Source organism: Periplaneta americana, chromosome 12, assembly GCF_040183065.1.
Source record: "Periplaneta americana isolate PAMFEO1 chromosome 12, P.americana_PAMFEO1_priV1, whole genome shotgun sequence".
Lineage (NCBI taxonomy): Eukaryota > Metazoa > Arthropoda > Insecta > Blattodea > Blattidae > Periplaneta > Periplaneta americana.
Genome location: NC_091128.1, coordinates 54,430,726 through 54,448,307, shown reverse-complemented (window position 1 = coordinate 54,448,307; position 17,582 = coordinate 54,430,726). Strand labels below are relative to the sequence as shown.

Sequence of the window (17,582 nt, the reverse complement as noted above, 5' to 3'; positions counted from 1 at the left end):
AGAGCGCCTTACTATGTGGGTGAAAAAGAGCGAATTGTTAGTGACTTATTGCGTTGTGAAATATGGAATTTGTTCATATAGGTACGTTCTTACTAATGTAACTTAATTACAAGTTTATAAAGTATGTTCCTTCTTACAGCAGGGTTTAAATATTACAATTGAAAAACTTATGTTTTTAAAGTTCTCCAAATATAATGTGAGTTTTAGTATAACCAGTCACGTCCGGTTACAACAGTTCTTTTACCATTTAATACAACATCATTTAGAGTGTTGAATCCTTGTTTTAAAGTTTACGCGTTCTTGTGAATTCATCAGTAATTAATTTTTTTCAGTGGTGGGACGTGCGGTAACTGTTCCATATTTGGCTTAACAGCAGAAAAGAATCATTGACTAAGGAAGTTTTTAATCACTGTGAGAGTTTTTAGGCGTACAATATTATTCACATGATATGGAATATCAGTTTAAAAATACATTGGACAAATTTTTATCTAACCTTAACAAACGCACAGTGAAGCGGAATGCAAATCATTAGCTGAACAAAATTAATAACTTCTCTGCAGTCTAACGCATTGTTATGAAACTTTGTACATGACTTACAGGTGGCACATATGATTTGTGTACACACTGTGATTATGTTTGCACAAGAAAAACTACTCCTTTATAGACAGAATTAATAACGTCTCTCCTATCTAAAACATTTTTATGTTCGGCCTACATTGTACGGAAGTTACAGATAGCATATATTTCTTGTGCACAAACTATATTTACGGTTCCATAAGTGGAACTACTCCTTCTAGGGATGAATTTAAACAAAATTAATAAATTCTCTCCTATCTAACAGATTTTTATGAAACTTTATACAGAAGTTTCAGGTGGAATATATTTTTTGTCTACAAAGTCTGATTATGTTTTATAAGAGAAATTGCCTCTTTATAGTGGTGTATTTAGACAAAATTAACAATTTCTCTCCTATATAATATATTTTTATGCAGCTTTGTACAACTACTAGGCCTACAGGCAGCATACAGATGTAATCAGAATTTGTACACAAAAAATATATGCTACCTGTAACTCCTGTACAAAGTTTCATAAAATCTGTTATATAGGAGAGAAGTTAATCTTGTGTAAATGCACCCCCCGTAAAGAGATACTGTCTCTTTTGGAACTGTAAATATAGTTCATACACAAGAAAATATATCCTACCTGTAACTTCCGTACAATTTTTCATAAAATTTTGTTAGATAGGAGAGAAGTTAATATTTTTGTCAAAAACCACCCCGTATAAATACACAATAATTGTAGTCAAAGTCTGTACACAAAAAATATGTGCTATCTATAAGGTCTGTACAAAGTTTCGTAAGAATTCGTTGGAATGCAGAGAAGTTATGAATTTTGTCCAGCTAGATTTGCGTTATTGCACACTGTGCGATCGTTCAATTTAAATCCAAACGTTCCACCGAGTTTACCTCTCACATTCTCATGTGACGTAATGGAGTTTTCACTTTTCACAGAACACAGAAATCTGATTTTTTTTTCTGTAACAAACTAAACACACAAGCTTCATATATAAACTCAGTAAAAAAAAAAAAAAACTTCAACAGTTCAGGGGTATTGTAATCGGGTTACAAAATTTTAGAAAGAGAAGAAGGTAGTTACTCTCACTTGCCACAGTGTAGCCATAGCTAAGAGATGAGGGGAGCGAATCCCAGGAAAGTATGTATTTCATATGCTATGAAAACGAGCCGACAACAAAGTGGAACGTTTTTTTAAATAGGCTATTTTATTATTTTACGACGCTTTATCAAAATCTTAGAACTTTTCTTGGAAAACCATAACATTTAATAAGGGGTTCGCATTGTGTTTAAACTTTCAATAGGGGTAGACCAGGTCACTGTCCTCATATCTCCATCTCTTTCTGAACTCAATTATTCGACTAAATATTTTTGATCGATTAATCTTACAACAGAAATTGATCGATTCATCGATTAAATCACACAACACTAGAAAATATATCTTTATTCATTTCTGTAGAAATCTTTGCTTGTACCTATCTGATATACCCCAAACTGCCACCGCACCCCACTTGCAAATTACAGTTGAAGACTGGTTCACAATAAACCGGGAGCGGAAATGAGGACGGAATTATTGTTAAAATAAATGTTTTTAAATATGAGCATTCACAATTAACATTGTGAATGCTCACATTTAGATACATTTATTTTAACATTATTTCCGTTCTCGTTTTCGTTTCCGTTCCCGGTTTATTGTGAACCAGTCTTAATTCAACATTGCGTTCTGCCACAATTTGACTCAGAACATCACACTGCACACTGACAATACATTGAATAGTATGATCCAATTGGTCTTCGTAAAGTTGATTCTGCAGCGAAAAAAATTTCCTCCGGACTAAGGTCTCCTAGTGTCCACCGCTGTGGAGTAATGGTCAGCAAGTCTGGCTATGAAACGAGCGGGCCCGGGTTCAAATCCTGGTTGGGGTTTTTTCCCTCAACCAGTTGAAGCAGAATTACTGGGTAATTTTCGACGTTGGACCTCGAACTCATCTCGCCATTGTTAATTCACATAATTATCATCATCATCATCATCATCATCATCATCATCATCATCATCATCATCATCATCATCCATACAATAGCCCGGATTAAGTTCACGGTGCGGCGTGCTATGCTTGTACAAGAGCGCGGTCGTTCGGCTACCCAATCATTTACAAGAATAGGAGTGGTAAGCAAAATAAGCCTCAGGCTGCAGTGTAAGCCTTCAGGTCCCTCTTCCGTACAAAGAGGAAACAAAGAGATCTACTAGTGGGCCTAAACTTTGAACTTTTTTGTTGCTGCTGCTTTCGCTGAAGTTTTCTTGGACGTCCCCTAATCAGCCGAGGTATCGCATTCCCGAGCACAGAAAAAAATTGCAAATTTCTTCAGGAAAATTAAAGGCATCAATTAGACAGTCAGCATTAAGGCTGGTTCACAATAAACCGGGAACAGAAACGAGAACGTAAATATTGTGAAAATAAATGTATTTAAATGTGACCATTCACAATAGGTAATTGTGAATGTTCATATTTAAATACATTTAATTTTAAAATATTTCCGTTCTCGTTCTAGTTGTCATTTCCGTTCCTGGTTTATTGCGAACCAACCTTTAAGCTTTTATTTTGAGAATCTTTTCTAACTTCTATTACGCTTCAACCAGCAGGACAGAATTTTCTGTGAAAGATCTCCGACAGCTGTCTTAATTTTATTTTCAACATCATTGGGAATATCTTTTAGTCCTAATGGAGGTATAGGCCTACTGTTATTTAAAAGTTCGTCATTCCGTGATTCAGCATTACTTCGGTACCAAACTCAAATGTTGCCGGCGGAAAATTAATTGTGAAAGAGGAAAAGAAAACACATTTTACTAGCCTTTAATGTGATTTTCAACAAAGCACTGTTTATTGCGACTGAGGAGTGTGGATTCAACACTCTGCAGATAGTAATGTTTACACTACTCTAAAACAAAAGATATCTAGGAGAAATATCGCGCAGTGTGTTCGTGATACCTCGTACAGTCAGATACATATTCATAAAAATTCATACTGAAATCAACAAGTCGAAAAATATGCAGCTAGTTTAAGAAAATTGCAGACTATGCGCCATAGCTCAGGCGGCTGGCATGTTTGTCTGCTGAGTCGGAGCTACGTTCTAGTGGGTTTGAGTCCAGCTGAATTTTTTTCCATGTTTTCCCCAATCACAAGACGAATTCGAAGTAATATGTGGTGAATCCTCAGCCTCATCTCGCAAAATACCGTCCCGTTATCATGAATTCCATGGATGCTAAATTGCCTAGTAGTTGATACAACGTCATTAAATAACCAACTAAAGAAAAATAAGAAATAAGTAAATTTTATTCAGAATCACTGTTATAGAAAGTAATGACATTGACTATAAAAACTGATGGCCTCCATTGTTTAAGAGGACTCTCCTGTCAATTGAATCCCACGGCAAAGCAGTGACTCGAGATGCGAAAGTGACATTTCAAGTAGTACAGGTATTACAATATAACCATTTTATAGCCTACATGGTGTTTCCGAGGTGGTGTTACAAACTTTCAGGGATGATGGCGAAGGGCACATGTATCAACTTGAGATCAGGAACCATGATCCGGAAATGACCGAGTCGAAAGTTACAAGCACAAATAGTTCTGTGGAAATGAAATAATTTTATTCCTCTGTACACATTATTTATGTGTATTTATCTGTACATCTTACACATACTGTATTCATCTGATTGTTTACGTTGTCTACTTACAATATTCTATTCAGTGCGCTGTCTGAGGGATGGGGACAGGAAACTACACCAAAGCAATGCAGATAGCGTAATGTGTAACGGGCATGGTCGGTCCTGATTTGCACGTCTGTAGACAGCAGTGTATGTGTACAAGTTGCAGTGTCCAGTCGATCAGTTCTAGTGAAATGGAGAGTACACGAGAGCGGAATAAGCAGACCTGATTTTCGAATACGGATGAGCCAATGGGAACAGTAGACAAGCTCACAGATTGTATCGGGACAAGTACCCACATAGGAGACATCGGCCCATACCATTTTTCCACGACTGTTCCGAAAGTTAAGGGAAGGAGCAAATTACAATTCCATTTCCACACAACTATTTTTGCTTATAACTTTCGACTCAGTCATTTCCGGACCAGGGTTCCTTATCTCAAATTGATACATGTGCCCTTCGCCATCATCCCTGAAAGTTTGTAACACCACCTCGGAAACACAGTGTATAACGTAGAGACCCTTTTTGTATAGTTACAGCTAGCCAGTTAATGTTCGTGTAAGCTACAACTTCAGGCTTCTTAACTATGCTGCCAGTGCCACTGTATTGCGAGAAAAAAGATCATACTTAAATCTTCCAAAAAAAGGTAAAGAAAATGGAGAATGTGAGGGATATTTACCTAATGAAGAGGAAATTCAAGGTTTCTGGAAAAGTGTGTGTGACTAACAGGGAGGTGAACTGAGGACATCTATTTCACAGACATTTTCTGTGTAGTTTCATGAAATAAAATTATTTTTCTTGTGCCCCTCAGCACAATTTGTTAATAATTTAAAAGTGTGTAACATTTTGTATACTTGAACAATGTATTCGTAATTAAATTATTTCAACATACATGTGTTACATTATAAGTAACTTCTGAATTCTTTGATTTTCTTTAATATAAATAATACTAGTGGCTTGTGCAGCAAATTCTGCAAACTAAGTTCATTAGATGTTCAAATAAAATTTTTTCAGATTTATTTTCAATGAAGAATACTAGACATTTTGAAAGTTATTTGCTTCCATTATGATGAAATATACTCTCTCAGAATGTGTTTTATGCCAAATACTTTTTCTTGAACTTATCCACTTTCAGTTTTTGAGTTTCAACGCGAAAACGCAAGTAGCAATGCCAGGACGATCAGTGGGTTTTTCATGTGGGAGTAAAGCAATAGCTATTTCAGGTCATTGTGGATTGTAGGTGAAAGTTTAAAAAAATATATCAGGTTTGCTATGCTTTCGACCAATAGACATAGCATCTTGGTATAGCTGCTGCATGTAGAGCTTGAAATGTAAAGGGTAAAATCATTTTATCCTGCTAAGAGATCTTGCTGAAATGATCGAGAGACTGCAACATTTTCTAGGCCTCTTATTTTATCAGTAAGTAATACCTTTTAGTCTTTCCTTAGGAACTGTAATTTTTGCGCTCCCTCGAGCCAATACTGAAGAGAATGACGCTACAAATATCTACACCACACCGCCATTAGTATATGAATAAGACCCAACCCCACTTGATTAGTAACTATAAAAATATTTGATTTTTAATAACAATATTATCTTACGTAAGTTTTGTAGTTATATATTACATAGCCATCACTCAGTAAATGATAGAAATGAAGATCTAATTTCATATATTCTCTACATCTACTTATATAACCCCAAAACGTTTCGCTTTCATATCATCAATATAGCATTAATATGTATAATTAATGAAAAAAGTCACATCATGGCATTAGCTATAACAAAATTTAATTTCTAATGGTAGAAAGGTTTGTAGATTTTAATATCCAATACACAGCTGTATTCAGAAAATTACACACCACAGAATCACACATGTAAATTATTTTTTTGTAAGCCTTGAAGTTTTTAATAACCAATTGAATTTGAACTTTAAATATGTCAGCAATCCTGCAGATCATGGCCTACGTGTAATATTGTTTATTGTAGTGTGTTTGTATTTTGTTTTATTTTGAAATGCCATTATTTCTCAAAACTTACGACAGATGGATTTCGGAAAATAGGGAAATTATGTAGGAAAATTAATATTTCACTGAAAACTACTATTTTTCTGAAAAACTTTGAGTTCCAAGCTTCAAAATGAGGGGTCATTTATTAAAATCCGTTCAGCCGTTTTCCCGTAATTTCCATTACTAGTTCAAATTATATATATAGATATTCATTAGGCCTACTCTTTGAAACCACGTAGTCTAGGTCTTTGCTACCAGGCAATAAACCTTTCTGGTAGCAAATTTATTATTTTATACAAGTTTATGACATGCTTCTGTGACTTCTTCATTCAACCATTCAAGATGTAATTTTCAGGATGAAAACGTTTTACAAATATTAAATATCCTAGCTTATTGATTATTTTCTCTTTTTTTTTTCTTTTTTATCCCCACAACTTTACATTTCTTGATTTATGGGGTTTCAAAAATAACCGATTCAGATACGCCCCTGCTTGCACACTCCACTCCACCGCAAAACCGTTTTGCAGTGTGACGAAATGCTGGCCTTAATGGAGTTCTCGCATCCCGAAATACTAATAAAATAAGTGAACTAGATAACTCCTCAGTTTCCCATTCTTTATATAGAGCGGGTTGAGAATTTCATACTCTTGTATGTGAGTTCCATTAAATGTGCTCTACTTGATCAAATAAATATCTTATTTGATCATAGGTGTGAACGCATAGTTACAGTACCTCGCTGTACAAATCCTACATGTTCCGCGCCTGATAAGATAGGCTTCAGTATTAACGCGTCCATGTTCAGTATTAAGAATGTGTCATTTTTTCGTAGTAAGTAAGTTGTTGTAGGTTCGAATTTTCAGCATTTACATAAGTGAATCAGTTAACTTATTTAAATATGTTTTAGTAAATTTGAATTGTTATGAATGTGAAACTATTTAAAATATGTGAATTTTATGATTTCAGTGCTACTGCGAGTTCTGGGCATGGCGAACGACAGAGGGAAGTGCTGACAGTGAGGAAACGTCAAATGATTTTAAGAGTTAGTACCTCCATATGAAAGATATGTGCCATCTGCTTTTATTAGAAATGAGTGATATACAGCGCTGAAATCGCCATTGAATTAACCGTAAGTGATCGTGAAGGTGGGGCCTTCCCCCCACTTCTTAACTGAACTCAGCAGCTACTAGCGGTTGGTTAACTTGACGAGTGAGTCAGTAACGGAGATGCCTTCATGGAGTGTGCTTTGTGTGTGACGAGACGATGGCGACAATGACCGGGAGTGACGCGAGTGGACCTCGGACTAGTGTGATGTGGATGCTGTTAGTGCTAGTGTTGGTGCAGTGTGTGAGAACAGAAGATTACTCCGGGCTCAGAGGGATGGTGCAACACGTGGAAGATGCAATGCGGAAAGAGATGATGATTGAGCCAGTGAGGTACAGTGACCCGAACATCACGTTGACGTACCAGTCCTCTGCACAGTTTGATGCACGTGGTATGGCCAACTTGTACAGAGTTACAAATTTCTTTATGGACCTGATTCAGAGAGAGGATCCATATCCAGAAGGTGAGTTATTATTTCCTTGTCTTAACTTTAACATAACGTAGTCTTACTGCCTTAGCTTTTGTGTGTATAAAGGTCTGCACGGGCTCGGGTCGAGCCCGCGGGCCTAGGCTCGGCTCGGGTTGAAATTCATTTATGCTTGGGTTCGGACCGGACTCGGGCCTTAAAAATACGCAGATCATATTTTTCAGCGAAATATATACTGATTAAAAATAATACGGAGATTTTAATGCATACGCAATTAGATGTCCACCCGAGACCCATCCAGAACAGTAGACAACCGGTAAGTTGTTTAGTTCGACTTCTTATTTCGTAACGGAGTTTGCCTCGTCGCTAGTCTGTCATAGACATACTGTTCTCCAACCAGGAGATAACTGTGAGAGGAATGTGCTTACTATTGCGTCATCTATTGGAGCGAAGTAGATAGATAATATTACCGTTATAACGTCACTTTAAAAAAAACATGCGCTCTCCTGCATATGTTATTTCCTATATGGAGAGATTAAAAGACCAGGAGATTAACAGTGATCTAATTTTGTAACTAGGGTAGTGTAAATATGTGTGTAACAATGTTATTGTTTGTGCTGTGAGAGCGAGCCAATAGAGATACGAGTACCCACGTGTGTGACCTTATGACAACTTATGACATCAACATTCATTCACAGCATTACCCCGCTCCGTTTCATTCCGCAAAGACTTTCTAGTGGTTAGAGCACAGTAGTTACTTACTTACTGGCTTTTAAGGAACCCGGAGGTTCATTGCCGCCCTCACACAAACCCGCCATTGGTCCCTATCCTGAGCAAGATTAATCCAGTCTCTACCATCATATCCCAATATATATTAAGGCTGTTACGGCTTTATTCGCTAACACTGCGAACTTCTTCTTTAAACTTATCTAAAAAACAAATTAATGGCAAACATCTACTTCCTGTAATTGAAAATCAGAGGAAATAGCGTTTAAGTAGAGGAGGTTTCAGACTACTGTTAACAAGCATATTACCAGAAACAACACATGCATTCTTCGACAATCCTTGTCACCTGTATAGGAAAATCCAAATCTATACTTACTTACTTACTGGCTTTTAAGGAATCCGGAGGTTCATTGCCGCCCTCACATAAGCCCGCCATTGGTCTCTGTCCTGACAGTGAGCAAGATTAATCCAGTCTCTACATCATATCCCACCTTCCTCAAATCCATTGTAATATTATCTTCCCATCTACGTCTCAGCCTCCCCAAAGGTCTTTTTCCCTCCGGCCTCCCAACTAACACTCTGTATGCATTTTGGATTCGCCCATACGTGCTACATGCCCTGCCCATCTCAAACGACTGGATTTAATGTTCCTAATTATGTCAGGTGAAGAATACAATGCGTGCAGTTCTTTGGGTCATAGACATAGAGCATTGATTATTTGTTTTATATGGGAGACTGATAGACTACTCTTTTTCATACTCCCACCGGAGTGATATCTCTCGGAGCTGTTCCTCACACCTGTGACCTCTGGCCTCTGTTTCATCTGGATAATCTTCGGGTTTTGGGTCAGGCTCTGGTGATGATTATAAGCTAATCTCGGGTTTCGGGTTGGGTTCGGATCTCGTTCAGGTCGGGCCGGGCTAAGCATTTCGGCCCGTGCAGACCTCTAGTGTGCAGCCAACCCGAAAAGTAACATACAATTTTAAAAAATGTATTTAACACAAACATATTCTAAGTACAATCGTAAATGTTACGATACGTCATGCGAGTTGAGAAATTCTGAGTTTCGTGCTAAGCATATCTGCCAAAGTTCTCGAGATCTTGGCAGGAAGTATGCCTTTGTTCTTGCTCATTGCTGATTCATTGGTACACTGTCAAATAGTTGAAATTTGTACGTTTTCCCACTTTAGTAGAGACTCTGGGTATGTAGCCTAGTTTCACGAAATCGAAATGCATTCTTTCATTTCAGCACCAAACCGTGAGCTATTATACAGAGCTATTTCCCTCAGAATAGTGTCCTACTGTTGAATATGAACACGTTTATTATGTAGGCCTATACGTAGTATGACTCAACTTACGATCGCACTATTTTGATATTCTGTTTCAAAAGCTGCGATTTTTTTCGTGTCTAGAGAGATGGACAAGAATGCAATATCGTACTAACCAGGATCTAATTTCTGTGTGATTCCTTAATATGGGATAAACGGTAAGAAAATATGATGAATTCAGCTTATAAACACAGATGTATAAGTTTTATTCGAAATGTCTATGAGAATAAGTTAGTCTTTTTTTCTGGTGTAAGCTTAGTATTAAGATGACTCTATCACTTCCAAGAACACACACAGTCATCAGTGAAGTCATAATGTTACCTACTTTCGAAATTAAATGAGTAGTCCGAGAAATATTCAAATGATATATTGCAACATTTTAATTAATTTATTATATTACACAATTGAAATTATGTAGGCGTATTACATGTGAGAAGTTTATTTACCAGCCACTTTGTGTAATTCATGTTCAACAATTTATTCTTAGGCCTATATGACGAAATGTTATTCGTTACTATCTTCCTGTATTAGTGGTTAGTAGTTCTAACGAAGACTTGTTTTGGTATAATTATTCACTTTTTTGCCATCAAAATATAGTCTTCTGGCTCACTTTTCTAAAAGTCATTTCATAGGGCTTCCTCCATTTTCTTCATTTTGATATAGAGCTTTTTTTTTTTTTTTAATTTCTGTTAGTCTGTTTTGTTTCATTCTCTCTATAGGCTGAAATCGTTTTAAATTAAATCTATTTTTTCTTGCTTTTTTGAATTAATACTGGAAATATTTTCAATTCTTCCAAAAATTAGTGCTTACAATAGTTTTGTGACTCATATTGATGCCTGATACCTTTTTCTCCCTTATATGAAATCAAATTTCCTAAATAGGCCTGAAAGTTGAATGTTGCTTATTTCAGTGTTTTGACATTTTTTCACCGAATTGTTTTAAAATCAGGCGGAGGGAAGTGATGATGGCGTTTCATTTTGTAACTTTATAACTTTCAAAAGAATTTAATTAAGAAAAAAGCGACAAAAGTAAGTTGTTGATAGGCCTATCTACAAACTGGCCCCAAGTAGGTACAAATAAAATTTGTAAGCTACCTAGAAAACAGGTATTGTAATTTGTACAATGGAATTGTAAAGTATATAGGTAGGGTGACAACAGACTAAACCTAGCGCTTCCATTGCTGCTTATCGGATGGCGTCATACCTTGATGCCCACTACTGATAACAAGAGGCGTGACAGAGCGGTAGATCATTTTACACATTAAGACTGATCTGAAATAGCCTACTCTAACGTAGTACGAATACAATAATGCTGTATTACGTACATACCTACTACCGTACTTCACCGAGAGCAGATCCTTACTTTTCAAGAGTTCCATGAGTCCATGACAAATGACTAATTAATCCCCACTCCTGTATGACCGGTAGTGACACTTGGTTTCTGCGCACTTCGGAATGTTTATTGCCGGGCTATAGTTCAACAACATTTTAAACGTGGGGTTCTCAAACTGTGAGCCTTGGCTCACTAAGGGATATTTAAGAAGTTTTGCAATATGTGAATACATACGTAAATTACAAATAAAAGTAGATTTTAAAATGTCTCAATCCCTGCTGAAAATACCGTATATTAAAGTTTCCATAAAATTGTTATTGCATTTCACTTAGTGATTTGTTTGTTATTCACTATATTGTTGTAATGTATAATATATTGTATTTGTGATGGCATTGTCAAAAGATGAAGGAATTGATATCATTATTCATGCTGATAGGTTAAAGTTACAGAGATAAAGAACTTTATGGAAACTTTAATATGTGATATTTTCTGCATTGATTTGGTCTTTTTTCTCTCCCCCCCCCCCCACAAAATATTTACACAATTTACGGTGATCACACAACCTCTTTTCTATTTGAAATTTCAAAGTTGTATGCAATATGGCGGCTTTCAAAATTTGCGAATTATTACAATTATGTGTGTAATTGGTTGATTCATTGATGTAATAAAAATGGAAACATTTATATTCATCTAACATACAGTATCAGATATTTAGATGGGCTGCAATGGTGGCACAACTAAAAAAAAAAAAAAGGTCATAACCAGAGACCGGAACTTTGGCAGAATGCCTTTTTAAATGTGTTAAATCTATCTTCATTTTGAAAGTAAATCTGTACGAATTATACATTTGTGATTGAAACGTTACAGTTTTATGTTGCCCTTTTCTGCCTTTTTTAAATATAAATGCCTAATTTACAAAATAAGTGCTTTTTTGCCTTTATTTCATTATTTATCTATTAATTATTAATTTATTATTAAAATTGCCTAGAGGTATATTTTAATTTATTTCTATAACCGCTACAGTGAAAGTGACTTCACCGAATGTATATTTCCAAGGCTACTGGAAAGAAGATTTCTTCGCTTCCAACTGTAATATTGCAACATCGAGTCGAAAATCTCAATTTGCATTTGACTTATGTAAACCTTCTCTTGCTGCCGAAATCCCTTTATGGAAAGTGCAAGGTTGTGGGTCTAGTGCAAGGTCTTTGTAATTGCCTTTTATTGCGTATTTTAGCTGTTATAATGCCTTTTTGCCTGTCTATTTTAGCTATTTATTATGCCTTTTTGCCTTTTTAATGATTCATAATGCCTAAACTTCCGGTCTCTGGTCATAACTATGGCAATGGGGGTAGTGAGGTAAAAATTGGATAATGTTATTAAGTGAACTCTTATGGAACTATTTTTTACCGGTAACACTTACTTTTAATTCCATTAATGAATCTTATGATTTCTGAATTGGAATACTAAGGGAAACTTTAAACTCATTAGGCCTATTTAAAAACTTGATTTTTTTAGTTGTACCACTATTGCAACTCATATAGGCCTATCTGTAGCCTTACAAAGTTGAATATTAGAAATAACAAATTCCGTGTAATAACATGGTTTCCAAAACAATTGTTACAGAGGACAGACATAAAGAGTATTAATCCTACATGTTGAGGAGTGGGTTATCAATGCAGATTTACTACGTTCAGACACTTCGCAGTCAGACAAAAGACCTTCCACAGTTTTTAATGTTCCTTGTTATAACACTTATGCCATTTCTTTTTATAATTTGAAATCTCTAAAAATAGCTTCAGCACTTTCCACGCCCCGATAAAAACTGCATTATTATGAAATCCGGTTATAATTTAGTCTTGTTGAGTATGTTAAATTCAGTTGAGAAATACAGTTTCTTGGTTAAGCTACTGACTCATTGTTCGTTCCAACGTTCTTTTCTGCCCTCCTTTATCGCCTTTCTAATAAATGTGCAGCAGGACAGTCAATGCAAGCGTAGGTAATGAGAGTGAGCAGCTAGTTTGGCCAGTTTGTCGCCTTTCCCAGAGTAGCGGCATGACCACCGGACCCAGATTAGACATATGCTGGGAGTACCGCATAATTTGGGACTTTATTTGTACAGATGCGAGGCATAGATTGTATTTTTGCCTAATGGAATTAAGTGCAGCTTACGAGCCGCTGTAGATACGGACATCGTAGTTGTAATGCACCATTCCAATGCCTTCTGTATTGGCAGAGGATTAGCGTGAAATATGGAGCAGTGAGGTGAGAGCTGAATTGTTTGGAATGAATTTCTGTGTCATTACAATGCACTGCGAAAGCACAACCTACTGCAGCTTCCTCATTGTCTTTATCGCATGAACGAGAGCCATGAGTATAAATAAATATATGATGATAATGCATGCAATGTAGTGAAGACGTATTCATGGTATCTGTCATGTTATTAATCTTTTTGCTTTTCTGTTTATATAGCCTTACCTATTTCTTTTTCCTTATATTTCTCTTTACATTAGTAGACTATTGTTTTCCTCTAATTGTTTTTTCGATGTCTTTATTCTGAATCAGTTCTTTTCTACTACTCTTTTTTTGTAACCTGGTCCACATCTGTGGAGTAACGGTCAGCGCGTCTGGCCGCGAAACCAGGTGGCCCGGGTTCGAATCCCGGTCGGGGCAAGTTACCTGGTTGAGGTTTTTTCCGGAGTTTTCCCTCAACCCAATACGAGCAAATGCTGGATAACTTTCGGAGCTGGACACCGGACTCATTTCACCGACATTATCACCTTCATTTCATTCAGACACTAAATAACCTAGATGTTGATACGGCGTCGTAAAATAACCCAATAAAAAATTTTGTAACCTGTGCTTTTCGATACTCTTATATTTTTCCTTTCCTTTTCCAGTTTATTTTCTGAGAAGATAAGTTGCAAGTTCTACTGATAAATATAAACTTCTTATGCAATCTCCTTCCAGTGGCGAAGCTAAAGTGTAAATACTTACCTTATATCTTTTTATACAGCAGATGTTTCTCGGCTTTTCCATCCAATTTTTTTTGTGACACAGACCCCACAAGAAAATGACGACTCATTTTCACCCCCAAATACAATACAGGTATAACAATATAATTTAATTGTCTCAGAGCACCCTGTTAGTCAAGGATATTTCTTATAACATAAAAATTGAAATTTTGTCTTTCTTCATCCTCAGTTTTAATATGTAAATGTAGTGTCGATCATTATCTATGTAAGCTCATTTTGTTAAATACGCCCAACTTGAAAACGATTTCTCTTTTAAAATAATGACCGCAATGTTTTCTCAGTATGAGCCATTTTACACAAAATTAGTAACACACATGCATGCACTTTTGATTAAAGTAACACTCAACATTGCAGCGCATTCACAGAATACGAACATAGCGTGGCGTATTTATATCGCGGTTGAGACTAGCCCCGCATCCTGCTATTGAATCGTAGCGAATCGATACCCCATCTTCCCCGGCCTCTCTCAAGCTTGCGAGTGCCACTGCCTGTGAGCGAAGTCGTCAGGCGTCGCTAGGAGGCTTCTGCCAGAAGCCTCTCGCAGTGGAATGACTGCCAACAGTGAATTTAATATATGAGTCATTCCATCCATCGTTCCGGACATGACGCTGGGACTACATTTTTTGGATTTTGTGTTAAACCCGTTAATTACGTTTATTTATGTGATATTTTTTCGGGGAAAAAAACGTGGCAGATGTTTTTGAATCTGGCCTCTTTCGATTGAGACAAAAAAAATAATTTTTATGATGAGGTAGCGACGGAAATTGGGGTCGAACTTTCGTTCCGGACATGACGCATTTCAGACACGCTTATTTTCTCTTTTTAGAAAACTCTAAATATCTGCGATATTTTAAAGATTTTTTAAATGAAAGAAAAAATGGGACGTTACTTATTCTTCAAGGTTTATTTTAACGCTTTTCGGAACTTTATACCAAGTAAACTTCGCCGGCGTCATGTCCGGAACGAATTTCTGCAGTCATGTCCGGAACGCACGTTTCATTTAAATGTGTCCGGCGAAGTCATCTAACTCCTCACAGCAACTTGCAGCAGCTCCGAAATGTTCTAAGTAAAGAATGGAATAGAATCGACCAGACTGACGTCCAGAATCTGACCGAAGAGTTGAGTCGGCGAATGGTAGAAGGCATACAGTCACGGGGAGGCAATACCCGCTATTAGCAACATCTTGGTGGCCACAAAATCAGTTGAACATTTGGAAGAAAATTGATAAAATTTGTAAGTTTTTACACCTTTTAATTAGGCCTATATCCATTGTTTGGCGTTGAAAATAATAGCGCAAGTGATAAGAGTTTTTTTTTATGGGAAGCAATGTTTTCTTCATTTCATATTGGGTTTTGTGATTCTCACCGCATAAAAAATTGCGAAACTTTAGGTGTCCCGGTTTTCCTGCCGATGAGTGTAGTTGTTTATTATTGCAGGAAAATGACTTTCAGATTTCACTTGTTTATTGTGTGTTTATGCAATGTGTACTAATAAAAGAATCCATGTACTTTTCATTTATTTTTAATATTTCTGTGCTAGATTGTGTTTCTACCCATAAATTAGAAACTCAATGTATTGATTTACGAATAATTACAGCTCCAGCTATAGTCCATTCATGCTTTCAAGCGTGAATATATGAGTGGACCATAGTTGGGCAACTCAGAATACAACTATGTACCAATGATTATTATTTTTTTAACAATTGTAATTAAATAATTTCAAACACATGTCAATATTTATTTAATATAGCCTACACTTACAAGAGTCCGAAGCCAAAATTTCACTTAATCTGGATGAATAGTACTGAATATACAAAGAAAAATGTGAAAAATATGGACCATAGTTAGGGGAAACTACGGTACTTCAAATGCATCATTGATATGAATTTCAATTAGGCCTACTTTCAATAGCTCGACTATCATACAGTAATTAATTTTTATTACTATAGCCTATTATTCTCAAATTTCAGGACTACGAATTCACTGTAACTGTTGTGGCTTATTTTATTTAAAATATAACGAGACTGGTTTTAAGTCAATTTTTTTCAAATATTAACCTACTTAACATTACTTCAAACGCCAGATATTCATGTTTTTGCATTGAGAGATATGTTTAAACAGTACAACTCCTCCTGTGACATCCCTATGGGCTCAATATGATGCAGTTTATGTGTCGAAAGTATTCGTCTCACTTTTTCCCACAGCGAGCGAGGTGTCAGGTGCATTACCTTTGACCTCTCCTTCGGTGATAAGCATAATATTTATTCCTTTGGTTTCTGATTGATGACACAAGTCTAGAGCATGCTTCTTCAATACAACGGTAATAGTTTGTAAAGCCTCTACACCATTTCCCCCACTCCGTCTACAAGCACCCTCGAAGTCAACAATGTGTCTAGAGTTTATGGTTATCGAATATTTGTTCATGAAATTGAATCGCAGTTTTAATTGTGAGGCAGCTCTATCGAGAAGAAATGAAATGTTTTTATACACCTTGAAATGTTTTAATGTTACTCTTTTATTATGAATTCAAGGTCTGTGATTATGTAGTCAATGAACAAAGATACTGCAAGCTTGTCATGAGATAAATAATCCGACACTATGGTTTGATTTACTTTCTATCATTCAGCCACACTACAGTCATGAAAATTGAAATTTGATCCTGACACCAATGCGAATTTGTACCTCATCTTGGTATTGGACTGTGAAGTTTTCCGCGAAATTTATCTGTATTACCACGTTTTCACTATCAGCACAATACGAATTTTCCTTAAATGTAACGACTGTCACTTTGTCACAAATCAGTGAATGATGACCTTGGGCAGCAACGTTTTCAGTATATCCACGATCTCTCTCAAGGTACCATTTCTTGCTACTTTTACTGTTTTGTATCTTTACATACCTAGCAATTCTTCCGAATTAACATATATGTATCGACACGGAGTTGGCTATATTTAATACTAAAAAATTGTCAATATTTCCATGCTTGTTGATTAAACTAAAGCAAAGATCAGTTTAATTTATTTTAATGTGTCGTATATTGGTTCGTTTCTTTTTCATTTTTCTTTAATTTGATTTCTTTTTCTGTTATATGATATTCGGTTTAAATATTAGGCTACGCATTATTCTTTATGGATGTGTAATTAACTCGCAACAGGAATATTTATCCTCCAGTTTCTCTTTAAATGCAAGTTTCTTTGGATTTCTTTGTTGGTTTCGATAAGACACGCTGGAAACAATCCAATCCACTATTGATCCTGCCTTATTTACTTGAATACTGCGTACCATGAATGAACAAGTGGTGGGTAAGGGAAGTGAGAACTGATATTATTGCAGCATTAACATAATCATATTTAT

At 36.1% G+C, this 17,582-nt stretch overlaps 1 protein-coding gene across 8 annotated transcripts in view; it reads left to right on the top strand.

Moving 5' to 3' along the window:
• Positions 1-17,582, top strand: part of promL (prominin-like) — a 407,308-nt gene that overhangs the window by 111,849 nt on the left and 277,877 nt on the right. For all 8 annotated transcript variants that reach the window (XM_069841337.1, XM_069841339.1, XM_069841342.1 and 5 more), the window contains exon 2: positions 7,247-7,847. In XM_069841337.1, the coding sequence (XP_069697438.1) occupies positions 7,544-7,847 (304 nt within the window). In that variant the 5' untranslated portion in view covers positions 7,247-7,543. The remainder of the gene's footprint in view (positions 1-7,246; positions 7,848-17,582) is intronic.